Raw genomic sequence first — 27,783 nt, 5'->3', positions numbered from 1 at the left:
TCTCTTGGCTTGCAGATAGTTGATTTCTAGCTGTGTCCTTCTGTGGTCTTTTCTTTTTGTGTGAACATTCCAGATTTCTCTCTCCTTCTAGGTATAGCAATGATACTGGGAATAGGGCCCACTCAAATAACATCAGTAAACCCTAATTACCTCTTAAAGACCCTGTCTCTAAATACAGTCATATTCTGTGGTATATTGGGGGCTAGGACTTCGTTTTATGAGTTTTTGGGGGACACAGTTCTGTGTTTAACTAGCAGTTTCTTAACCATAAAAAGGGCAATCAGTTGTATACAGTTACCCTGGGAAGGATTGAGAATCAATTTAATGAAAATGAGAGCTAGCAAAAAGATACTGACAGAGTATTGATTCTGAATACTGACATCAGCAGGGTAAAGGAGGCCATAGATTAAGAAATTGGAAGCACAATTTAATGCTGTGTAGGAAGGAAGGACAAGACAGTAATGTGCTAGCTTTGTTGCCCTAATCAGCCTTCTTAATTTTAAGCAGAAAATTAATGTTCAGGGCTCTGAATAGCTTACATCTTTGTTGTGTGCCTGCCACTGAGAAAGTCTAAATTAATAGAGAGGGGAGTAAGCAGTAGTGGGGATGTGGCAGATGAAGGTTCTTAGAGCATCTCTTTTTGAGATAATTTGCAAAGTTAAAATGTTTTTTTGTTTTCTTGTTTTTTTTTTTAACAAATTAAGGGGTATTATTAACAAAGATGTTATTTTTCTATAATTCCAAAAACTGTACTCTTTTATAATGGTCAGTGTAGTGAATATAACTCTTCAGGTACTCCAAGTGTTAGTGATTTCTTCCTTATTTGGATTACATTTTTCTATTCTACATGTTTAGTAATTTTATTATATACTGGACATTGTGGTTTTTATGTTGTTGAGAGTCTGGAATCTGTTGTCTTCCTATAAAAAATCTTGAGTTTGTTCCAGCCGGTAGTTAATTTACTGGCAAGTAAACTTGATCCTTTTTTCCCCCCAAGCTCGATTAGGGTGCATTTAGACCTTTTAGGGGTATCACTTGCATGCTTAGCATTTTCAGTGTGGTATTTTAGCCCACCAGCTGGATGTTCTGCATTTCCTAGTATATGTAATATTTGGTATTTCTATTCAGCTCACCACTCTGACTCCTTAGGAGCTGTTTTCTGCTGGGCCTTACGGTCTTGTTCTGTGCACGTGCAGCTTGTTATTCATCTAAAAACGTAAGATCACCTTTTGGGTTCATTTTTGTGTGCAGTTATCTCTTTTCAGTACCGTGTCTTACAGAATCCAACTATCTCAATATCACCAAAGTCTAAGGTCTGCTTCTTCAGTTAAGTGAAATCACTGTGTTCTCCTCAGGCTCCATCTATCTGCCTATACTGAGATCCAGAGAATGCCACCAATCAGGAAGAGTGATCCTGAGCTCACCTGTTGCATTTCCTTTCTTTCTGGAGACATAGTTTTATACTGACTATTGTTCAGTGTTGCAAACCAGTAATTTCTTCTTGAGAAATTAAAAACATCTTTAACATGAGTTCTGATAAAATTAAATTCAGCTTATAGAAGTTGTTTTTTGCTGTGGTCAGTTTTCTATATTGATACTAACATTACTACTGTTTTGAAGAAGTTAAGCCTGGCTATATATTAGTAACATATCAAAGATAAATCACACCAGCTTGAAACATTAATGTAAAATACTTGATAAAAGCCCCATCCTGAGAAGGAGCAGCATGTTGAAATCACTTGTGTCCAGAAAAGTGTTCTGAGAACGGTTCTGCTAAAGAATGTTTGTTTTCTTACTTCTTGAGGTCCTCGAGTAACAAAATCAACATGCTTCTGTAATTAATGAAAATAGGTTTGGAAAGCAATAGGTGTTTTGATAATAGAAAACTATTCATGGCTTCAATTATTAGGGTGCCCTATTTTCTTTATTATGATTACTGAAACAAGAGATTTTGAAAGTAATTTGTTGCTGTATAGATTTGAAGATGTTGAGGAAGTGGCTTTATTGATCTTTATGAGACTGAGACTGAGACTGAAGACACATGCCCCCTCTGAGGTCTTTACTGATCTTTAGACCTGTTATGTGTAGCATAACAATTTAGAGTTAATAATTTTAATATTGTTAATAATGTTTACATAATATTATGTATTATGTTTAATGTTTATATATAAACATTAGTAATAATATTTAGTAATGTTAATAATGTTTAATATTTTCAATAATGTTAATAATTTTAAAATTATTATTTTAAAAACAAAGCAGAAACAGGTAGATATTAGAAACCTAGGAATATCATTTTTATTGTCATCAGAGAAGTTAACACATTAATACATATAAAGTAAATTAGAAGTTAGTGACAAATTACTTTTTGAATAATCATATAAGATTTTTTTTGTGACTGTAAATTTCTTTAAATTTCCAATTTTATTTTTTCTAACTTTCCAGTTTTAAGATGTTCATCTGATATCTGAATTTAAGAGGAATAGCTGTTTATCTAAAAATATGAACATGGATGAGGTAAATAATTGAAAGACATTTTAAAACACTCCATTTGGTCAGAGATGAAAAAAATACAAATTAATTTCAGATAACAGTTTAGTAAAAATTTACTTTTTTTCTCCCTCCCTTTCTTTCTCCATCTCTGCTCTTCACCCTTTCTCTTCTTCTCTCCTCCTATCTGCTTTCTTTTTCTATTTTAAAGAAAATTTTAGATCTAATATTATTGTGTATTATTGGATCTAAAGAAGAACAAGGCGGGTCTCCCAATGTAGTGCAACAGTTATTAGTTATCTGGATAATGCTGGCAGAGCTTCCAGGTACTTTTCTGAGAGATGACATTTACATTTTGCCAGTTTACCTGGATAATTACCTAAATACTCATTTTCAATAGCTGTAGAAGTATGGCATTAAGATGTATTTATCCCATCCTTTTGACCAACCTTGATCGTTTATGATTGAATTGCTTACTTTTCCTTATTTGTGTTCTTCCTACTTGCCTAAATTTAGGATTCCAGGCAGCTATTTGAGTGTCATGAATAGCCAAGTTCTAGCTCTTGGCAAGATCTTTAATTTTGAATGATTATATTTAGTGTTACTGTTATATGAGTTTTGGCAGCATATAATATGAAACCACTTTAAATAAGAAAAAATTAAACTGTATAAAATATTTAATTGCTACCTATACCTTTTTAATATGTACCCAATGTTAAAGGAATTTTTTTAAACAATATGTTTTCCATTTAATTGTTGTTTTTGGATTATTATCCCTTTATGGTAAAGATTCTATTAATTTTTTAAAGGGTAGTTTTATAATATTTTATAAAGTACAGGTATCTAAACTATTACAGTTGGCATCAAAGATGATATCCAGAAGAATGTAGGTATTCTTTTTTGTTTCTCTTGAATCAGTACCTGAATCAGTAGGTTAAGCAAAAATTTTATGCTGATTCTACTCTAAGAAAATAACATCAGGTTTAACTCAGATGATTTATGACCTCATTAAGTTTATCTTCTTCCTTTGCAATTCAAATTGGTCAAATAAATCCAGTGGCAATTATGTAGACAGTGAGTTTAAAGCACTTTGTGTAGGCATCCACAACAATTCTGTGACCTACAGGAAGTGTGTTATTGTCTGTTGAATACTGATTCTTGAAGGTCTCTTTCTTTTACCCTTGTGCGTCTGTATTTTCTCTTATCAAGTCATTTATCTAGTTTTTTTCTCAGTTATTTTTTCCCATATGTTTGGCCTCGGTTAGGAATAATACCTCTCACTTTTAATTAGAGCACTTACAAACTTTTATTTTTGTATATGTATGTATAGGTCTATTTATCGGTCTAGATGAACAGTAACACACATATAGACTTTTCTTTCTGCTTCTGTATTTGCCCAGCTGTGTTATGATAACTTTCCCTGTATTGCTTATTTTTTGGCTAAGCTATCTGGTAACCATTATTTACAAATAATATATTCCTTTGTACAAGGTCAGAATATTCTCCACAAGGGCATTTTAAATGTCAACTCTAATGCAATGTCCTAGGTTTTGAATTCAGTGTTTACTTTATAATGAATATTATAGGCTTTTTTTTTTTAAGTTTTGTTTATGGTTAATAAATAGGCCAAACTTTTGTTATTTTTGTTCAAGTTTGTATTTAACTATAAAAATTTTGCTCTGTTTTAGATTTTACTTATAAAACCTTCAGTAATTTCCTTGCTGCTATTTTTGTTGAAAAATAATATTTTGAATTCCTACAATATACTGGGCAATAAGATGGACCATTTTTCTAAATGGCAGTTTATTATGGAATAATTACAAATATCAAAATGTAATGATGCCAGTAACATATACTTTATTGGAAAAATGTTTCTTCTGTCAGTAGTTGTATCTTTTTTTTTCATTTTATTCAAAATTATAATGCCTAAAAAATTCTAGCCCTTTATAGTAGCAGTTTGTCCATTTTAATTCATGTCTAAGCATTCCAGTAAATGCATATGTGAAAAATCTTATTTTATGAATTTTAGGGAGAGTAAGATAAATAACTCTGTGAGGCTACTATGCTATGATATCCCCACTTCCCATTTCATGATTAAAATACCTTCAAATTGAAATTTGGACTTACCAGTCATTTATAAATTATAGTGGAATAGCATTATATACGTGTGTGTGTATGTGTATACATGTACATACTTTATTGAACCTTAGTTAGTTGTATTTTCTAGGTAAATATAAGTTTTACCAGGGATGAATAAATTTATGTTTTTAAATAATTCTGCCGCTTGCCTGCTATTCCACTTAATGACCACTAGTAATGCATGAAATCAAGCCTGACAGGAGTTAATATCAGTAGGAAAAACTTATGAATGAGTATGAGTAACTTTAAGATGTGGGGCTGTTGACAAAGAAATGGTAAGCACTATTTAGGTAGCCAAGCAAGTATAAGGTGATATCCTCATCCAGGAAAGAAAACAATGAAAAATTAATTGTGAACCGTAGGGAAATCTGACTAAGGAAGCATTAGAGGAACTGATACATCTGCCACCAAATATTAAAATAATGACATTAAATTGGGAAGGCCAAGTAAAATCTTCCAATATTGATGATGTGGTTAAGTTATTGAAGGCTTTGACTAATTTTTTTTCAAAGTATGATTTTTCTATAAAACTGCACACAGTCATAGTCATGAAATATTTAGGCCTGAGTATTATCATACTATAGAATTATATATACTATGTATTACTATATTTAATGGGAAATCTAAGGAATTTTCAAAGATAGTTTTGATTAATTGTGATTGTTTGTCATAAGCATTGACTTTACAGTAAGATTCAACCTCACTGTGTATAGTATTCCCTAGGAGATCCAGAACAGTTTTCCATACTCCATTTTTCTAAGTCTGTGACCTATACTGCAGTTATACGATTAGGAAAAGGTGCTATGGCAGCACAGAGGAAGGACATCTAACCAAGACCCCTAAGACTTCCTGACATAGTGAAATCTTTACTAAGATAACAAAGTTGGGTGAAAGTTAGCCAGTTGAGTCGTAGGTGGTAGAACACTGTAACGGGAAGAAAATCATATGTGTAAAGTTCAAGAGGAGAGAGAGAGAGAGAGAATGATACATCAAACAAAATTTAGTAAGGCTGTAAAAGTAAGTTGAATTAGGAAAAGAAAGCTGTTAAAGTGCATTAGTGAGTTTTACCTTTGTCTTCAAGATAGTGAACAAAGACATGATTTGACCAGATTTACAGTTTAAGACAAATTCTCCGAGATATAACTGTTTTAGCTATTTAAAAGGTATAGCAATAATCTAGGGAAGGGATTATGGAAATGCTGTAGCTGCAGAGAATTATTGGAGAGTTTAAGCCTTTGAGGGAGTGCTGATTGAATGTGCAACATGAAGTTTGGGAAGGCATCAAAAATGATTCCCAGTTTGGCTTTTGGCAAGTTATGGGGTAGTGGCATTATAAAGGCTTTGTCCTGAGATTGCACATTACTAAAACAGCATGCTGTAAATGAGAAGTTAAGACATTGCCAACTGTGATTGCTAAGAGTGATTTTGAAGCTTGCCAAACAAGCTTCATATAGAAAATCTAATGTAAAGGGTATACCATTATAATAAGCTGCAATAAATTTCCCAGTGTTACTGTATGTCAAATCAGGGCTTAAAATTATTTCGCTGTTGTTTGTCTAGTTTTGAGTATTAAGGTAAAAGCATGTGTAATTATTTGTCCTGGAATAAAAATTTTACAGGATTTTAATTTTTTATTTTTTTAAATTTTATTTATTTATTTGACAGACAGAGATCACAAGTAGACAGAGAGGCAGGCAGAGAGAGAGGAAGGGAAGCCGGCTCCCGCTGAGCAGAGAGCCTGATGTGGGGCTCGATCCCAGGACCCTGGGATCATGACCTGAGCCAAAGGCAGAGGCTTTAACCCACTGAGCCACCCAGACACCCCCTTTATAGGATTTTTATTGAAAAATAAAAATGTTTATAAACAAAAAATCCTTATATTGCCCATTAAAAATAAAGGTGTAATGTAAAGAAAAATGTGGATGTTTGGAAATGAAATTTCTGGGAATAAAAAAAGACTTTCTCATTTGGACAAGACATTTTTTTTAAATTTAATTTTTAAAAAATTAACATATAATATACTGTTTGCCCCAGGGGCACAGGACTGTAAATCATCATGCTTACATACTTCACAGCACTCACCATAACATATACCTTCCCCAATGTCCATAACCCAACCACCCTCTTCATATCCCCTCCCCCCGGCAACCCTCAGTTTGTTTTGTGAGATTAGGAGTTACTTATGGTTTGTCTCCCTCCTGATTCCATCTTGTTTCATTTTTTCCTTCCCTACCCACAAAACCCCCCAGTCTGCCTCTCAAATTCCTCATATCAGGGAGATCATATGATAATTGTCTTTCTCTGATTGACTTATTTCACTCAGCATAATATACCTTTTAGTTTCATCAGCATCATTGCAAATGGCAAGATTTCATTTCTTTTAATGGCTGGGTAGTATGCCATCACATATATATCCACCACCTCTTCTTTATCCAGTCATCTGTTGATGGACATCTAGGTTCTTGCCATAGTTTGGCTATTGTGGACATTGCTGCTATAAGCATTTGGGTGCACGTGGCCCTTCAGATCACTACATTTGTATCTTTAGGGTAAATACCCAGTAGTGCGATTGCTGGGTCGTAGTGTAGCTCTGTTTTCAACTTTTTGAGGACCCTCCATGCTGTTTTCCAGAGTGGCTGCACCAGCTTGCATTCCCAACAGTGTAGGAGAGTTCCCCTTTCTCCACATCCTTGTCAGCCTAATGTGTTAATTTTAGCCATTCTGACTGGTGTGACGTGGTTTCTCATTGTGGTTTTGATTTGTGTTTCCCTGATGCCGAGTGATGTGGAGCACTTTTTCATGTGTCGTTGGCCATCTGGATGTCGTCTTTGCAGAAATGTCTGTTCACGCCCTCTGCCATTTCTTTTTTTTTTTTTTTTTTTTTTTTAAAGATTTTATTTATTTATTTGAGAGAGAGAGACAGTGAGAGAGAGCACGAGCGAGGAGAAGGTCAGAGAGCAAAGCAGACTCCCCATGGAGCTGGAAGCCTGATGCGGGACTCGATCCCAGGACTCCAGGATCACGCCCTGAGCCGAAGGCAGTCGTCCAACCAACTGAGCCACCCAGGCGTCCCCCTCTGCCATTTCTTGATTGGATTCTTTGTTCTTTGGGTGTTGAGATTGATAAGTTCTTTATAGATTTTGGATACTAGCCCTTTATCTGATATGTCATTTGTGAATATCTTCTCCCATTCTGTCAGTTGTCTTTTAGTTTTGTTGACTACTGTTTCCTTTGCTGTGTAAAAGCATTTGATCTTGATGAAGTCCCAGTAGTTCATTTTTGCCTCCTTCCCTTGCCTTTGGCGATGTTCCTAGGAAGATGTTGCTGCGGCTAAGGTCGAAGAGGTTGCTGCCTGTGTTCTCCTCAAGGATTGTGATGGATTCCTTTCTCACATTGAGGTCCCTCATCCATTTTGAGTCTATTTTTGTGTGGGGTGTAAGAAAATGGTCCAATTTCATTTTTCTGCCTGTGGCTGTCCAATTTTCCCAACACCATTTGTTGAAGAGACAGTCTTTTTTCCAATGGACATTCTTTTCTGCTTTGTCAAAGATTAGTTGACCATACAGTTGAGGGTCTGTTTCTGGGCTCTCTGTTCTGTCCCATTGATGTATGTGTCTGTTTTTGTGCCAGTACCATACTGTCTTGATGATGACAGCTTTGTAATAGAGCTTGAAGTCTGGAATTGTGATGCCACCAACTTTGGCTTTCTTTTTCAACATTCCTCTGGCTATTTGGGGTCTTTTCTAGTTCCATATAAATTTTAGGATTATTTTTTCCATTTCTTTGAAAAAAAATTGATGGTATTTTGATAGATACTTCATTAAACATGTAGATTGCTTTAGGTAGCAGAGACATTTTCACAATATTTGTTCTTCCAATCCATGAGTATGGAACATTTTTCCAGTTCTTTGTGTCTTCCTCAATTTCTTTCATGAGTACTTTATAGTTTTCTGAGTACAGATTCTTAGCCTCTTTGGTTAGGTTTATTCCTAGGTATCTTATGGTCTGGGGTGCAATTGTAAATGGGATTGACTCCTTAATTTCTCTTTCTTCTGTCTTGTTGTTGGTGTATAAAAATGCAGCTGATCTCTTTGCATTGATTTTATATCCTGACACTTCACTGAATTCCTGTACAAGTTCTAGCAGATTTGGAGTGGAGTCTTTTGGGTTTTCCACAAAAAGTATCATATCATCTGCAAAGAGTTATAGTTTGACTTCTTTGCTGACTTCTTTTTGTTGTCTGATTGCTGAGGCTAGGACTTCTATTACTATGTTGAATAGCAGTGGTGATAATGGACATCCCTGCCATGTTCCTGACCTTAGCGGAAAAGCTCTCAGTTTTTCTCCATTGAGAATAATATTCACTGTGTTTTTTTCATAGATGGCTTTGATGATATTGAGGTATGTATCCTCCATCCCCACACTATGAAGAGTTTTGATCAAGAAACAATGATGTACTTTGTCAGCATCTATTGAGAGTATCATAGGATTCTTGTTCTTCCTTTTATTAATGTATTACATTGATTGATTTGCACATGTTGAACCAACCTTGCAGCCCTGGAATAAATCCCACTTGGTCATGGTGAATAATCCTTTATGTACTGTTGGATCCTATTGACTAATACTTTGGTGAGAATTTTCACATTTGTGTTCATCAAGGATATTGGTCTGTAATTCTCTTTTTTGATGGAGTCTTTGTCTGGTTTTGGGGTCAAGATAATGCTGGCCTCATAAAATGAGTTTGGAGGTTTTCCTTCCACTTCTATTTTTTGGAATAGTTTCAGGAGAATAGGTATTAATTCTTCTTTAAATGTCTGGTAGAGGGCTGTCTGGGGGTGCTCAGTGAGTTAAGCCTCTGACTTTGGCTTGGTCATGATCTCAGGGTCCTGGAATCGGGTCCCACATCCCACTCTCTGCACAGAAGGGATCCTGCTCCTCCCCGCCCCCCCACTGCCTGCCTCTCTGCCTACTTGTGATCTCTCTGTGAAATAAATAAATAAAAATCTTAAAAAAAATAAAATAAATGTTTGGTAGAATTTCCCTGGGAGGGGCTCCTGGATGGCTCAGTGGGTTAAAGCCTCTGCCTTCGACTCAGGTCATGATCCCAGGGTCTTGGCATCGAGCCCTGCATCGGGCTCTCTGCCCAGCAAGGAACCTGCTTCCCCTTCTCTCTGTCTCTGCCTTCCTCTCTGCCTACTTGTGATCTCTGTCTTTCAAATAAATAAATAAAAATCTAAAAAAAAAAAAAAAAAAAGAATTTCCCTGGGAAGCCGTCTGGCCCTGGGCTCTTGTTTGTTGGAAGATTTTTGATGACTGCTTCAATCTCTTTACTGGTTATGGGTCTGTTCAGGTTTTCTATTTCTTCCTTGTTCAGTTTTGGTAGTTTATACCTCTCTAGGAATGCATCCATTTCTTCCATATTGTCAAATTTGCTGGTGTATCGTTTCTCATAATATGTTCTTAAAACTGTTTGTATTTCTTTGGTACTGGTGGTTGTGATCTCTCCTCTTTCATTCGTGATTTTATTAATTTGGGTCCTTTCTCTTTTCCTTTTGATAAGTTTGGCCAGGGGTTTATCAATCTTACTAATTCTTTCAAAGAACTAGCTTCCAGTTTTGTTGATTTATTCTACTGTTCTTTGGTTTCTGTTTCATTGATTTCTGCTCTGATCTTTATGGTTTCTCTCCTCCTACTGGGTTTAGGCTTTCTTGGCTGTTCTTCAGCTCCCTTACGTGTAGGGTTAGGTTGTGTATTTGAGACATTTCTTGTTTCTTGAGAAAGACTTGTATCACTATATACTTTCCTCTTAGGACTGCCTTTGCTGTGTCCCACAGATTTTGAACCGTTGTGTTTTCAGTATCATTTGTTTCTATGAATTTTTTCAATTCTTCTTTAATTTCCTGGTTAACCCATTCATTCTTTAGTCGGATGCTCTTTAGCCTCCATGTATTTGAGTTCTTTCCAACTTTCTCTTGTGATTGAGTTCTAGCTTCAGAGCATTGTGGTCTGAAAATATGCAGAGAATGATCCCAATGTTTTGGTACCAGTTGAGGCCTGATTTGTGACCCAGGATGTGATCTATTCTGGAGAATATCCATGTGCACTAGAGAAGAATGTGTATTCTGTTGCTTTGGGATGGAATGTTCTGAATATATCTGTGATTTCCATCTGGTTCTTGTGTCATTTAAGGCCCTTATTTCCTTGATATTTTGAATGGATGATCTGTCCATTTCAGTATGGGGGGTGTTAAAGTCCCCTACTGTTATTGTATTATTGTTGATGTGTTTCTTTAATTTTGTTATTAATTGGCTTATATAATTGGCTTATATAATTGGCTGCTCCCATGTTAGGGGCATAGATATTTAAAATTGTTAGATCTTTTTGCTGGACAGACCCTTTAAGTATGATATACTGTCCTTCCTCATCTCTTAGTATAGTCTTTGGCTTAAAATCTAATTTTTCTGATATAAGGATTGCTACCCCAGCTTTCTTTTTTGATGTTTGTTAGCATGGTAAATTGTTTTCCACCCCCCCCACCACTCCCCCACGTTAAATCTGGAGGTGTCTTTGTGTCTAAAATGAGTTTCTTGTAGACAATATATGTGGGTTTTGGTTTTTTTTTTTTTTTTAAGACTTTTTTTTTTTTATTTATTTGACAGACAGAGATCACAAGCAGGCAGAGAGGGAGGTAGAGAAAGAGAAAGGGGGAAGCAGACTCCCCGCTGAGCAGAGAGCCCAATGTGGGGCTCAGTCCCAGGTTCCTGAGGTCGTGACACTGAGCCACCCAGCCGCTCCTGGGTTTTGTTTTTTTTTCCATTCTGATCCCCTGCTTCTTTTGATTGGGGCATTTAGCCCATTTACATTCAGGGTAACTATTGAAAGATATGAATTTAGTGCCATTTTATTGTCTGTAAGATGTCTATTACTGTATATTGTCTCTGCTCCTTTCTGGTCTGTTACTTTTAGGCTCTGTCTTTGCTTAGAGGACCCCTTTCAATATTTCCTGTAGGGCTGGTTTGGTATTTACAAATTCTTTTAGTTTTTGTTTGTCCTGTAAGCTTTTTATCTCTCCTTCTATTTTTAATGATAGCCTAGCTGAGTATAGCATTTTTGGCTGCATGTTTTTCTCATTTAGTGCTCTGAATATATCGTGCCAGTTCTTTCTGGCCTGCCAGGTCTCCGTGGATAAGTCTGCTGCCAATATAATATTTTTACCATTGTATGTTACAGACTTCTTGTCCTGGGCTGCTTTCAGGATTTTCTCTTTGTCACTAAGTCTTATAAATTTTGCTATTAGATGATGAGGTGTGGACCTATTCTTACTGATTTTGAGAAGGGTTCTCTGAGCCTCCTGGATTTTGATCCTTGTTCCCTTTCCATATTAGGGAAATTCTCTACTATAAATCACTCCAATATACCTTCTGCCCCCCCTTCTTCTTCTGAAATCCCAATTATTCTAATATTGTTTCATCTTATGGTATCACTTATCTCTTGAATTCTCCCCTCGTGTTCCAGTAGTTGTTTGTCTCTTTTCTGCTCAGCTTCTTTATTCTCCATCATTTGGTGTTCTATCTCACTAATTCTCTCTTCTGCCTCATTTATCCTAGCAGTAAGAGCCTCCTTTTTTTTTTTAATTGAGCCTCATTAATGCTTTTTTTTATTTCAACTTGGTTAGATTTTAGTTCTTTTATTTCTCCAGAAAGGGCTTTTTTTCTCCAGACATGGTTTCTTTAATATCTTCCATGCCTTTTTTGAGCCTAGCTAGCACCTTGAGAATCGTCATTCTGAACTCTAGATCTGACATTTTACTAATGTCTGTATTGCTTAGGTTCCTGGCCTTCGGTACTGCCTCTTGTTCTTTTTTTTTGTGGTGAGTTTTTCCGCATTGTCATTATATCCAGATTAGAATATACGAATGAAAGAATAAAATACTAAAAGTGTGGCAATGGCCCCTGAAAAATGTACACTTACTAATGCAGAAGAGACCCCAAATCGAGGGGAAAAGAAAGGGGGTAAAAAGAAATTTTAAAAAATTTTTAATTAAAATATATATAGTTATTAGACTGTAGAGTAGAACAGAGCCACCCACTTGATTTTGGGTGTATTTTTGTCTCTTAGAAGAAATTACCAACTACCTCCCAAAATTTTAAAGAAAGGAAAACTTACATATAAACACAAAAATAAGGGTAAACACAATGAAGGGATAGAATATGACTATAAAGATGAAAATTTTTAAAAAATTCTTAAAAAAGGAATTGATAAGTTGTTTGGAAAAAGAAAGAAAAAGGAAGTGGAGGGAATTTGGTTAGGCTGGAGAGTAGAACAAACCCCTGTGCTAGATTTAGGGTATATTTTGATCTATTAGAAGAAATTGTATCCCAGTATTTTTTAGAAGAAAAAACCCTATGTGTACACAAAAAATAACGTTAGATACAATGAACAATAAAAACGACTATAATAATGAGGGTTTTAAAAAAATTCTTTTTTAGAAAGGTATTGTTAAGATAAACTAGTTAAAAAACTTTAAAAGAGGAAAGAGGAGGGGCACCTGGGTGGCTCAGTGGGTTAAAGCCTCTGCCTTTGGCTCAGGTCATGATCTCAGGGTTCTGGGATTGAGCCCTGCATCAGGCTCTCTGCTCAGCGGGGAGCCTGCTCCTTCCTCTCTCTCTCTCTCTGCCTGCCTCTCTGCCTACGTGTGATCTCTGTCTGTCAAATAAATAAATAAAATCTTAAAAAAAAAAGAAGAAAGAGGATAAGTTAAAAAATTAAAATAAGAAAGAAATAAAATTTAAAAAATTTAACTTGCAGGACTAATGAATCATGGAGAGAAAGCCATTAAGTCCACTTTGCTTTCCCCTCCTCCTGTTGTTCTCCTTGATCAGTGAACTTGGTCTAGACTGGACGTTCTTGCTGATCTTTTGGGGGAGGGACCTGAGGTAGTGATTCGCAAATGTCTTTGACCTTGGCAGAACTGTGCCGCCCTTGCCAGGGGCCAGGCTAAATAATCTGCTTGGGTTCACTCTCTGGAGCTTTTGTTCCCCAATCGCTTTCCGTAAAGCTCTGGAGGACTGGAATGAAATGGAGGCCTCCCAGTCTCCAGCCTGGAGGAGCCGGTGGCTTGAGGTCCTATTCCTCAGTTTGCCCTTGGAGAAAAGTGGTCAATCACTCCCATCTCCCTGGTCCCTGGCCACACTTCAAGTTCACCCGGCCTGCGACCGAGCGTTTTCCGTCTTTGGCACACAGCCCCGTTTGGAGTCTCCAAACCCAGCTGATTCCTGCTGCGGTGCTCTTTTGGTGGAGGAAGGTGGGTCTCCCTGGATCTGCCACTTGTGGGGTCCTTGCTCAAAGAGTTGTGGTCCATCTGTGCCACAGATCACAGTTTAAGGTAACCCTGAGCTGAGAGCTCACTTCTCCACTCCATCTCTTCCCCACTCTGATAGCTGCGAGCTCTGACCCCAGTCAGCTTCCCCCTCTGATACCTGAGAGCTCTGCCACACTCAGGCACCCCCAATCCTTCTGTCACCCTGCAAGTCCTGAGACCACACTGTCCCCTTGAGGACTCCACCCCCGCTTAGGCTCTGGAGTGATGTCCTTCAGTGGAGCAGACTTCTAAAAGTTCAGATTTTGTGCTCCATTGTTCCACCGCTTGCTGGGGGCCGGCCCCTTCCCCTGCGGTCTATCTTCTAGTCACTTCAGATTCATTTCTCCGCCATATCCTACCATTCAGAAAGTGGTCGATTTTCTGTTTCTAGAATTGCTGCTCTTCTTTTCTTCAATCTCATGTTGGGTTTATAGGTATTCAGAATGGTTTGATAACTATCTAACTGAACTGCTGTGATCTGATAATATCTCAGTCTGCTACTCTTCTGCCATCTTGACTCTCCCCTCTTGGGCAAGACATTTAATCTAATACTAATTTAGTAAAAGTGGCTAAAATGGCCTTAGAGTGCATTTGGTTTTTCTTCTCAAATTCAGATAATACAAGATAATAATTTTTAAGAAGGATAATGAATTATAGAATCAGGGCTCTTTGAGTCTCTTTGATGTCCAATGTGTACATCAGGTTTAGGTGTACAGCATAGTGATTTGACAAGTTTATTCACTATGCTATGCTCACCACTAGTGTAGCTATCATCTGTCCCCATACATTCTTTTAAAGTATCATTGATTATATTCCATTACTGTTCTTTTTATTCTTGTGACTTATTCATTCCTTAACTAGAAGCCTGTATCTTCCTCTCCCCTTCACCCATTTTGCCTAACTCCCACCCACCTCCCCTCTGGCAAGTCTTCTCTGTATCTAGGTTTGATTCTGCTTTTTGTTTGTTTATTCATTTGTTGTTGTTGTTTAGATTCCACTTATGAGTGGAATTCTATGGTATTTGTCTTTCTTTGTCTGAGTTACTTCACTTAGCATAACATCCTTCAGGTCCATCCATGTTGTCCCAAGTGGCACCAATTCATCCTTTTTTATGGCCGTGTAATACTTCTGTTACACACATACACACAGACACCCCACATTTTCCTTATTCATTTGTCTGTAGGTGGACTCTTAGGTTACTTCCATATATTGGCTGTTGGTGATAATGCTGCAATAAACATAAGGATACATGTATCTTTTATAATTAATGTTTTTATTTTCTTTGGGTGAATACCCAGTAATGGAATTATTAGATTGTATGGAGTTCCTGTTTTCATTTTTTTGAAGAGCCTCTATATTGTTTTCCACAGTGGCTACACCAACTTATATTCCCACTAGCAGTGCACAAAAGTTCCTTTTTCTCCACATTCATGCTGATACTTGCTATTTCTTGTCATTTGATTTTAGCCATTCTAACAGGTATGTGGTGATACCTCATTGTGGTTTTGATTTGCATTTCCCTGATGATAAATGATGTTGAGCATCTTTTCATGTGTCTGTTGGCCATCTTTGTGTCCTTGGGAAAATGTCTGTTCAGGTCTTCTGCCCCTTTTAAAATTAGATTGTTTGGGTTTTATTGGTGTTGAATTGTGTAAGTTGTTTATATATTTTGGATATTAACCCCTTTATTGGATATATCATTTGTGAATATTTTCTGCTATTCAGTAGGTTGTCTTTGTTTTATTGATGGTTTCCTTTGCTGTGCAAAAGCTTTTTATGTTGTTTTAGTCCAAATAGTCTATTATTGCTTTGTTTCCTAGCATTAGAAGATGTATGTAGGAAAATGTTGCTACAACTGATGTCAGAGAAATTACTGCCTGTTTTTTCCTCTAGGATTTTTGTGCTTTCAAATCTCACATCTAGGTCTTTAACCTATTCTCAGTTTATTTTTGTGTATGGTGTTAAAAAGTGGTCCAGTTTCATTCTTCTACATGTAGCTATCCAGTTTTCCCTGCACCATTTATTTCAGGGCATTTTTTGTACCAAAAGTAACTCTTTGGTCTCACTTCTCCACACCTAATTTAATAGATTACAATAAAAACTCTCACAGAATTGCTTATAGTCATTTTGTCAGGGATTAATGGTAATGTGTAGGATCCTTCTGCAGTATTTTATTAACTCAGTATAAACATTAACTTAGTTATTTGACTCTTTGGCAGGGGATTTTTTTTTCAATCCTTAGTTAAAGTACTGCTTTAATCACGTTTGGTTTGAAGGCTAGTTGGGACCCATCTAGCAGCATGGATCTTTTTGAAAATCTTTGCACAGTTTTCAAGGGAAGCCTCTGAAATTTAGCCTCATATTTGCCTTTTTACAGAACCAGTATGAACTGGCTAAATTATATCACAAAGGCATTAACCTTATTATAAAGGAATTTAAGGAAGTGCAAACAGAATACTTTTTCTTAATGTATCAGAGGTATTCTAGAATTTCCTACCATTGAACAGATACTGGCAAAATGAAGTAGAGAAGTACATCAAGACACATAAAATCCTTCTTACCCTTGTTAATCTTTAAAGTGAGGGTCTGTGATTTAGATTAGTGATTCTTATCTACCCATTTTACCATTTAATTATGCAACATTTTATTTTTGCCACTCTCATTCTTATTTTGACTTGCTAGTTAAACTAGTTGTCTTATCCTAGTTCTAACCAGTTAACCCAAATTCATTGTAGATAATATGCTGGTACATTAAATACATTATTATTATTATTAAATACATTATTTAAGACAAAACAAAACTGAAAGATTTCATATATTATTTCTGTAAAACAGGTTTATATTTCATTCGTTGTCTTTTTTTTTTTTTTCAAAATTCTTACCAGTTCAAGGAAATCCTAAGCTCTGTAAAAAGTCTAGGTTTTATTAAAAGTTGACCCAAATTTTAAAAAAAATGAAAATTTCAAAACTTTTCAATCTCTGTGAAGAAAATGCTAAAAAATGCCATCCATTGATGGAAAACTATACCTGACTCATGTACAACAATGAAAGCTTTATGTGGAGTCCAAACATTTCATGACATAGGTCATAGGCAGAGGCCGCTTTACAAAGCTGGTGAAAGCTGAAAAATTGTAGTTTTGTTTTCTGAAGACTCATTAACCATTAAAATTGCTTTCCAGTGTTTGTTATTTTTAACTACAAAATGATATAAATTGAAGGCTAATGTTGTTCTTTCATAAACTGCTTTTCCTCACTGATATTTTTCTTAATGTTAACTGGTCTGGCAGCAGCAAGCACAGCTAATCAGTGGTATAGGGTTTTACATAGATTTGAAATAATTTTTAAGAAGTTTTTTGTTAACATTGTTAGTATTTAAGCATTTGTATGAATCACCTAATATTTATTGATGGGTTACAATGTGTTTAGAGATCAAACTAGTCTGTCTTGTACCAATAGTGAATAAGACTTATGCGGCCCCTGCCTTCATGGAGCTTATAAATATTAAATAAATTATTACAGTATGATGAAATCTAAGGATGTTGTGAGGCCATATAAAGGACTATTAAATAGATCACAGTGTAGTTTCAATTTAGAAATGCTATTTGAGGGGCACCTGGGTGGCTCAGTCTGTTAAGCGTCTGCCTTCAGCTCAGGTCCTGATCCCAGGGTCTGGGATTGAGCCCCATGTTGGGCTCCCTTCTCAAGTGGGGAGCTTTTTTCTCCTGTTTCTGCTCCTCCCCCACCAACTCATGTGCTCGCTCTCTTGCTCTGCTCTCTCTCTCAAATAAATTTTTAAAAATCTTTAAAAAGAGAAGAAATGCTGTTTGAGTACACGCCTTAGGATCCCTAATATTTAATTTTAAAACGCAGTCTTTTCTTGTGAATTCACTCAGAGTGAGCTGGCCTTTTAATTTTCTCTTTTGGGAAATCTTCAGAGCCATCTGATACTGATGATTATCCTTTCAAAAGCAATATCCTTGGGGCGCCTGGGTGGCTCAGTGTGTTAAGCCGCTGCCTTCGGCTTAGGTCATGATCTCAGGGTCCTGGGATCGAGTCCCGCATCGGGCTCTCTGCTAAGCAGGGAGCCTGCTTCCCTTCCTCTCTCTCTGCCTGCCTCTCTGCCTACTTGTGATCTCTCTCTGTCAAATAAATAAATAAAATCTTAAAAAAAAAAAAAAAGGAATATCCTTATGGAGAAAAATAAGAAATCAAATTATAAGGTTAACTTGGAAAAAAATAAAAGGTTGGACATTTGCACCTACTTTAGAACTTTCAAATTAGTTCCTTTGTAATTGCTTATGTGTATTACAATTTTTTTGCAAATAGTAGTCTCCTTCTGCTCTACTCAGCTATAAAATTTTTGAATACCTGGTGGTGGTGTCTTCCAGGTAGTCCTTGACACATAGAAAACAATTAATATGTGTTGAATAAGTGAAGGAATGAATGAATAGATCCTGAAGATTTAAAGAATTGAATTCATTTGGTATTAAATTTTTTTTTGGTATTAAATTTTTTAAAAGTATTTTTTTAAAATCACATTGCTTTATAGGTGCAGAATAATACTTAATATGTTCAAATTAGTTTTTCTTAAGTGCTGTGAATATAGTGCTGTGTTAAAGTCTGTACTTTATCTTTAAAGATAAAAGTACAATGCCTCTGACATTGAGAGTATTGGATTTCCAAAGATGACCTCTTAAGTTACCTTAATGTCAGTAGGTATTTGTCATTACGTCTCACTTCCAGCTGTGCTGGCTAAAAGAGGAGCCTCACTTTTGGCAAAGTATATGTATATGTATATGTGAATACACACAGAGACACATACTCTCTCTCTCTTTCTCAAGTGTTTAGTGTGATGCTACTTATCAGTTTGCTTGGTGATTGCTGATTAATAAGTTAAACCATTGGCCTTTTGTGCAAGGTGGTCATCATTTATTCAGATTAGATTGTGAAAACTGGGTAGCAGCTGATTACAGATTTGAAAAAGGTCTTTTTGGTGAATGGTGAGGGATAATAATGTTTGCTTGTTTGCTCAGATTAGAAATTTCCTACCTCCAGATAGCCCAATTTAAGATACTACTCACTGAAGTAGGGTATGACCTACCTTATCTTAGCTTTTTTTTTTTTTTTTCCTTCTTCAGCTTATCTTTATACCTGTCAGTTAAGACAAACTACAGAACATGAAGGAGCCCAAGTCATTTGTTGTTTTCCCTGGTGAAAGAAATAGTGGGTTTTTTTTTCTTTGAATTTTCGAATTTACATAGGGTAGCATCTTAAGTTTTGCATTTTGGGTTTTCCTCTCTATATTTTATATCTTTTGAAATAAAAAAGAATGACACTGAACATAAACACTTCATAAAATATTTGTGAAATTAATAAATGAATAAAACAGTGAAAAACAGCCATGGAAGATGGGCTACTGTACATTCATAACACATAATAGTTCCATGAAAGTTGAGTTATTTTGAGTTTGGAAAACCATGAAGTCATCTTACTTGGAGTTTGTTTTTTTGTTTTTTGGTTTTTTTTTAATTTTAGTTGTTTTACTTTTATGTCTCTGTTAAGCTGTAGATGATAGCCTGAATGTTCTTCAAATAATCTAAATTCATCTAAGCTTGATCTTTTATAGGGATACACACACTTTGTTAATAATACTTACATGCTGAAATCAAATATTTCTGACACCATGATTTATAAAAACATTTTGTCTCATTTAATCATGGCAGATACCACGGTTAAAATATGTTTCTCATCTTCGGAACTTAAATTCTGTAATATGTCCAGGGTAAATGGCAGAACTAGAGATCCAGACCCAGGTCTTCTGATTCTTCTTTTCTCTACAGCTCATTTAGAAGGCAATAAATAAATAAGTTTTGGTTTTTTTTTGAAGATTTTACTTATTTATTTGAGAGAGAGAAAGATCACAAGTAGGCAAAGAGGCAGGCAAAAAGAGAGGGGTGGGGGAAGCAGGCTGAGCAGAGAGCCCAATGCGGGGCTCAATCCCAGGACCCTGGGATCATGACCTGAGCTGAAGGCAGAGGCTTAACCCACTGAGCCAACCAGGTGCCCCAATAAATAAGTTTTGATTAAAAAAAATTAAATATACATTTGAAAAAAGTTCAAGTTTTCCTATTTCTCATTATAACACTATTGGGTTATATTAGGTAAATATTGAAGTACAGAGCATAGCTTCTAGCTGTAGGGTGTTTATAGTCCTTGATCTAATTGAGGAAAAAAGAGATATACATAAAAAGAGAATAACAAAATAAGACCGTATGCGTGAAGTGAGTGGTTCAGACTTTAAGCCTTGCAGAGAAAGGAGAGATTGCTGTGGATTGGAACTACTAGGGATGACTGCAGTGACCGAAGTGGGTCTTGTTGGAAGGGAGCACTTAGTTGAGCCAGTAGTTTACCAGGTAGTAAACTCATGAGATTTATGCATGTTGCTGGCAGTTTAGGCAGCAATGTCATTTTGTCTAGACCTTGAGACATTGAGGGTACGCAGGGAAGCCAGCACTGCCTCTCATGTCTGAAATACGACTGCCAAACTCCTGCAGTTCTTCTGTCAGATGAGAAGAAGTGTGGCTTTCTGTGGAGCCACCTTTCACAATAACAAGGCTTGTGTAAAGATTCCCCATTTTCTAGATTCAGTGAACCTAATGAGAACTTGAAATTCATCCCACAGCTCTGCCCATCAGTGTTTCAGCTGTAGTTAAGTTCATTGGCAATAGTTTTTTCTTCTCTTTTGTTTTCTTTAAAAAAAAAATTCTGGAAATGGTGAAAGACACATTGTCATGACAGAGACTGATACTAATAGTAAAAACTGAGAATTCTGGAGGTGAAATCTCAGGAAAAAAAAAAAAAACCCGGTCAATATTGAATTCATAGTCTTCTGGCTAGATTTGAAAGGTTGCTAATTTATTAGCATAGTAAATATGCTAATTTATTTAGCATATCTCTGTCTCTTTTTCCCCTCCCTTCTTCCTTGCTGCCCATTCTTATCCAGTCATTTTCTATATCTTTCTCTCAAGAATGCTATTCCAGCTAGGCCACACTACTTCTCATTATCCTTTGAACATTTGCCATTCTTTTCCAACACTTTTCAGATTCTTTCTCATAAGAAAAATGAGTACAACTGGGTAATCTTAATATGAATTGATTTTTTTTTCCTTAAAAATGGTATGTAGTACTTGAAAGTGAAAACTTTGGTTGTTGCCCTTAAAAATATGCAAGGTTATAAATAATAGACAATTTGGAAGTCCCATGTTTGACTTCATAGATACAGATAGAGATATAGATTGACTTTAGATCCCTTCTGCTAAATATAAAATGGATTTGCTTATTTGGAGACCCTGAATTTTTCACGGAATCCAATATCAGAATAGAAATAAAGTATCCAGCATAAGACCAAATGAAATAAGACTAAACATTAGCACAAGTAAAGGTTAGAGGTAGGAGGGGTGGAAATTTGAGGACTGCTTGAGATGAGCAGTTTAATACTTAGGTACCATGTATGGGACTTGTGCCTCTTTTTCCCACTTTCTGGCATTGAAGGGTGGAAAGGAAAGGATAGGGTGGAACCTTTTCCTTTTTATTAAAGTCTATATAAATATCAAAATTTTCTTTTAAAGGAATTTATGAATTAAGAGAATCTATTATTATGCAATTTGCTACTACATGTATGTAATAAACTGAAAGAAAAACTGTTTCCCACAGTACAAAGACAATCCAAAAAAGATATATTTAATTTAAACAGTAATTAGCTTATATGCTAGTCCTTTTTCCTCATAACAACATTACAAAGAGGCTACCCTATAATTGTGAAGAGAAAGAAATGGTACAGTGAACTGACCTGAAATATTTGGTTATACACAACTTTTAGGTTCTTTGTGGTAAATAATGGTAGATACCAAGAAGCTAGAATGAGGAGGATAATAATAACAAATTACCAGATTAGGGTCCCCCCAACAATTATCAAATTAATATTTACTAATACATAAGTACAAACTAATTCATAAACCTGTTCTGTAAACTTGAAGAAATTCCAGCCATCTGTCTTTTTAGGTAGCTCAGTCACATAAAAAGTTCACTTTTGGCAAATAAAAAGATTCCTGAGGCAGAAGTGATGATTCTTCCTGACATCAGGCCACCAATTGTCTGGAGTTCATGACTGGATACAAAATTTAGCACAAGGTCTCATCTCCAAGATTAAACAGACCTCAGTGGATTATAGTCTGTTTGTAAAATGGTGGAGAGTATCTCTAAAATATTTTAGTCAATTTTGTATATCTGGAATACATTTAATTTCCACTTATGAGAACCCATATGGAATATTCATCATGCTTGTTTTCATGCCATGTGTTTACTAAGAGACACACATTTTTGTCATTCACTATAGTAATTAATAAATTATCTATTATTCATTGATATATAAATAACAAAAGTGCTTTTAGTAGCCCCCTCAAGAGTATGCGCTTTGGGGCACTTGGGTGGCTCAGTGGGTTAAAGCCTCTGCTTTTGGCTCAGGTCATGATCCCAGGGTCCTGGGCTCGATCCCACACTGGGCTTTCTGTTCTGCGGGCAGCCTGCTTCCTACTCTCTCTCTGCCTGCCTCTCTGACTACTTGTGATCTCTGTCTATCAAATAAGTTAAAAAAAAAAAAAAGTATGGACTTTATTTTTAGAATCTCAACAATCTGCTCCTGGGCTGTGCATTTTTTAAAAAATTCTTTAGGTAAGTTCAATTCAGTTAATACATAGTGTATTATTAGTTTCAGGGGTAGAATTTTGTGATTCATCAGTTGCATGTAACACCCAGTTCTCATTACATTAAGTGCCCTTCTTCATGCCCATCATCCAATCACCCTGTTCCCTATTTATTTCCCCTCTAGCAACTGTCAGATTGTTTCCTAGAGGTAGAGTATCTTATGGTTTTTCTCCCTCTCTTTCATCTTATTTTATTTTTCCTTTCCTTTCCCCATGTTCAGCTATTTTGTTTCTTAAATCCCACATATGAATAAGATCATATGATAATTGTCTTTTCTGGTTGACTTATTTCACATAGCATAATACCCTGTAGTTTTATCCATGTTGTTACAAATAGCAAGATTTCAGTTGATGGCTGAGTAATATTCCTGTGTGTGTGTGTGTACTATATCTTCTTTATCTGTTCCTTTGTTGATGGGCATCTGGGCTCTTCCCATATCTTGGCTATTTTGGACATTGCATCAATAAACATTGGGGTGTATGTGCCCCTCTGAATTATGATTTTTGTATCCTTTGAATAAATACCAGTAGTGCAGTTGCTGGGTCATAGGCCAGTTCTATTTTTAACTTTTTGAGGGACCTCCATACTGTTTTCCAGAGTGGCTGCACCAGCTTGCATTCCCACTAACAGTTTAAGAAGGTTCCCCTTTCTCCACATCCTTGCCAACATCTGTTGTTTCCTATGTTGTTAATTTTAACCATTCTGACTGCTGTGAGGTGGTATCTCATTGTGGTTTTGATATTTATTTTCCTGATGCCGAGTGATGTTGAGCAAAATTTTCATTTGTCTGTTGGCCATTTGTATGTTTTCTTTGGAGAAATATCTGTTCATGTCTTCTGTCTCTTGACTGGATTATTTGTTCTTTGGGTGTTGAATTTGATAAATTCTTTATGGATTTTGGATACTAGCCCTTTCTCTGATAAGACATTTGCAAATATCGTCTCCAGTCACCCAGAAGCATGGGCTGAAGCAAGTTAGAATTCAAAATACAGGCTTATCTTCTAAGATGTGGTATATGTGTGCAATTCTGCAGAATTGCACACTAAAAATAATAGAGCCTATGGGAGAAAGAATTAAGGTTTAGGCAGACCACTCAAAATCTGTGCAGCTTTACATTGTTGTTGTCAGTTCTCTAGTTACAATCCTAATGATAATATTAACTCCTGTAACTCCTAGCAACATTTGCACCCAACATCACAGTCAGCTAACCATTTGCATCACGTTTCCTCTCTGATGGAGTAGGTGGCAGTTACTGAATGCACTTGATTCTAATAATTTCATGAACATTAAACATCTGATTCAAGCTACAGGGAGAAACGTATTCACAGCTTTCTGTAACAGAAAGCTTAACTGTTGAAAAGTATAGGGTTCTTGATTCTACTAAACCAACCTTATTTGTGCTAAAGGAACTGACTTGTACAGAATTTTTGCCACTCATTTCCAGCTTTTTAGGACTTCATACATTGTTAAGGCTTTCTCATTAATTGGGATGAAAGCTTGCCCTGATTACCTTCAAATGTTAACATGCTAGACAAAACTCATATGAACCAGCAAGACATCCAAAGTCCAAATTATATTGGTATTGTCCATTGTTTGCCAATGGCAAAGGAGGTCTTTAATATAAATATGTATTTATATATGTATACTATGTATTAGATGAATGAATTCTGAACTCTTCTTAAGCTCTTTGGAACTAAGTTGTTTATAGAGAATAAAAGAAATATAAATAAAACATGTTTCTCTTGTTGCTTCTGTATCATGTATATCAAACACTTTTAAGGGTAGTTTAATGACTAAGTCATAGTAGAGACATCTGTTAGTGTTTTCTTAGATTTTTCCTGTGCTTGTTCTCTGTAGTTGGCTGAAAAGTCTATGCAATTATCTCCGGATCACTAGCAGAAGTCCCCATTCCTATTAAAAGTTACTGTTTAGTATCAATTTGATTTATCCTAGTCCTGTAGCAGTATTTGCAACCCCCCTCCTCAACAAACACCTTTCAGGGGTGCCTTTCAGGCATTTCTGTCTAATTCTAGCATTGAAAGGTCAAACTGTGCCTTTGATGTATTTGGGAGGATTTTGCGCAAGATAGGCAGAGATCATTTTGATCAAATTATTCCATGTGTATAATATACTTTATGCTTTATATTGCTATTAAAGTATTGTAATCTAACTGGTCCACTTTTCCAAATGTTCATGAATTTTTAAAAAAATAGTTATGCTATATTTTAAGAGTGTCACTTCATATCAGTGCAGCAAGTTCTTATGTACAAATTATATGCATAATTTTGTTGGGTCACACTGATTATGTCATTTTATTTTAGCTGCTTTAAGAGGAGATGATTCCCTTGTTTCAAGTCCTGATGTAACGGATATTGCACCAAGTAGAAAGAGGCGGCAGCGGATGCAGAAGAATCTTGGGACAGAACCTAAAATGGCTTCTCAGGTACCTGGGCCTCAAGAAGAGGAGAAGTAAGTCATTTTATTTTTTGCCAAATGATGAAATAAATATCTTTTAAAAAAAATCTAATATCTGATCTCAAAAATTATATTTTTATTTCTAAGTTTACTTGAGGCTATTTTTAAAGAATAAAAATTGTGACTTGGAAAGTATAAAATGTTCAAATCAGTATATTTTCTCTGGTATTTGGTTAGTTCCTATTAACATTTAAAGCAGACGCGCTAAAAATATATGCAAAATGTTTTTTTCTTGTGGTTTTTATAGATTAATTAGAAATGGCATGTAGATACTAAAAATATTAGAATCCAGCTTGTGTTCAGTAAAGTGTTTCAATCTAATTTACTGCTTTAAACAGACCCATATAGCATTTGAATGAGTTACTTGATTTGGTTATGCTTAGAGTTTTCTCAAGTGAAAAGTCTCTTTCTAGTCATCTATTTCTTTCTATTAAATTTTGGAGTTACATGCTTTATTCTTAGAGATTTTCACTCTTTCATTCACATACCCTCCTTTGATCTGCATCCCAATTTATTTGTAATGAGCTGAGGACTTGGGATAATTAACGTTTTATTATAGTGAAATAGTCAGCATTTATAAAGAATAATTATCAGTTGAATCCAAAATGAATGTGCACATCATTTGTATGTTTGGATATATGTATGCGTCCCCTTAGAATTTATTTATTTTCCTCTTTAAAAAAAAAAGATGTATTTATTTATTTGAGAGAGAGAGAATGGGAGAGAGAGAGAGAGAGAGAAAAAGAGAGCATGACGGGGGAGGATCAGAGGAAGAAGCAGACTCCCTGCTGAGCAGGGAGCCCAGTGTGGGACTGTATCCCGGGACTCCATGATCATGACGCCCGAGCCAAAGGCAGTCGCCCAACCAACTGAGCTACCCAGGTGCCCCTTTATTTTTTTCTCTAAACTTTTTATTAACTCAGCAAATAGTTATTAAATAATAACCTTATGACAAATGATATTACAGATTAGTGGTTTCACAGTGTGGAATAAGGACCCCTGGGGGTATCCATAAGCTCATCCCTTCTTCAATTTCATACCTGGGTGGAATATATTTCATATATTGCAATTAGAATAACATGTCAGATCTGTTGAATGGAAGGACTTTTCATTCAAGCCAGCAAAGAAATAGATATGCAAAAGTGTAAAGGATTGCTTTCACAGGAGCTTCTTCTTGGGAAGTATAATAATCTTTCATAAAGAATATCATTTCGTGTTACCATGTGCTGGGTTTATTGTTATTTTAAAATGAATTAATAAATATATAAAAATTTTCCGGGTTTTACTTTGAATATGATACAGTCCACATAAACAAAAGGCTTTTGAGGTCCTCAAGAACTTTAAAAGTGTAAAGACATCCTGAGAGTCAAATTTTAGACGATGAGGATGCCAAGACAGGCATAGTCCAAGCCTTCAGGAAACCAAGAGCTTGATAGGAGGGAATTTTCAAGTTTCTCGTTTAAAAATAAGTGTTCTAGGGGTGCCTGGGTGGCTCAGTGGGTTAAGCCGCTGCCTTCTGCTTGGGTCATGATCCTAGGGTTCTGGGATGGAGTCCCACATCAGGCTCTCTGCTCAGCGGGGAGCCTGCTCCCCTCCTACCCTGCCTGCCTCTGCCTACTTGTGATCTCTGTCTGTCAAATAAATAAATAAAATCTTTAAAAAAAAAATAAGCATTGTACAGTTAAGAGTGGAATTGGTTTGTGTGTGTATTTATCATTGGGTTTTTATTCTCTCCACAATTGGCCTGATCTATTGGTACTTGAAAATGCCTTTATGTTTTTCTGCCCTTATATCCTCAGACATATATAAAAACGCAATGTATACTAAACTCTTACTGATTTGTACTTATCATCTGAATGTATTTATTAGCTCATAAACTTCTGGCTTCATAGAGTTTAAAGGTATTGCATTCTCTCTTTTAAATAATGATCCAAAAATATTTCCAATTTGCAAATATTAGAGCAGCCAGGCCATTCCTGTAGATTATTGTGGGGAAAAATAAAATTATAGTTTGAAGTATTCAGGAAACTCTGTACTTGATTCAGTCAATCTGTAAGCAAATGAGCAGTGAGAATCACTTGTGTGCCAGACATAAACTGGATGTTGAGGATTCAGGAGAGTAGAAAACAAACCCAGCCCCTGTCCTCATGGAACTTTTGGTTTAATTGTTTTTTTGATAAAGATTTCAGGGTTTGGGTGAAGAATGAAATATATTCATTTTATGCTAGAGAGCTGCACCTTAGGTCTTTTCACTCTGTGTGTGAATGATACACAAGGTTTTGAGGTTACTAACATTTTCTGATTACACGATATTGCTCGTAACAGGTTTCCAAGATGCGCCGTACAGAGATGAAAAAAGTTTAGATCAGGATCAAAGCTAAATATTTTGTTTAGATTTTTTAATAAATGTAGTGTATTTGTTTGCATATTATCTATATGTAATTAATGTTGTGTTCCTTTTCTGTGTTTTCATAATCATGCCAGTACTTATTTTGTATATTTTCCCTACTTTAAAAATTGATAAAACTTTGAATTGTCTGTTAACTATATTACTT

The 27,783-nt window shown here is 35.8% G+C and overlaps 1 protein-coding gene across 6 annotated transcripts in view; it reads left to right on the top strand.

The window, feature by feature from the left end:
• Nucleotides 1-27,783, top strand: part of XRCC4 (X-ray repair cross complementing 4) — a 269,572-nt gene that overhangs the window by 138,876 nt on the left and 102,913 nt on the right. For all 6 annotated transcript variants that reach the window (XM_044266115.1, XM_044266114.1, XM_044266116.1 and 3 more), the window contains exon 7: nucleotides 25,075-25,222. In XM_044266115.1, coding sequence (XP_044122050.1) covers nucleotides 25,075-25,222 — 148 coding nt within the window. The remainder of the gene's footprint in view (nucleotides 1-25,074; nucleotides 25,223-27,783) is intronic.

This window comes from Neovison vison, chromosome 1 (assembly GCF_020171115.1).
Source record: "Neovison vison isolate M4711 chromosome 1, ASM_NN_V1, whole genome shotgun sequence".
NCBI classification, from domain to species: Eukaryota; Metazoa; Chordata; class Mammalia; order Carnivora; family Mustelidae; genus Neogale; species Neogale vison.
Note: the sequence above shows the minus strand (reverse complement) of the source record. Positions and strands in the feature narration are given on the sequence as shown.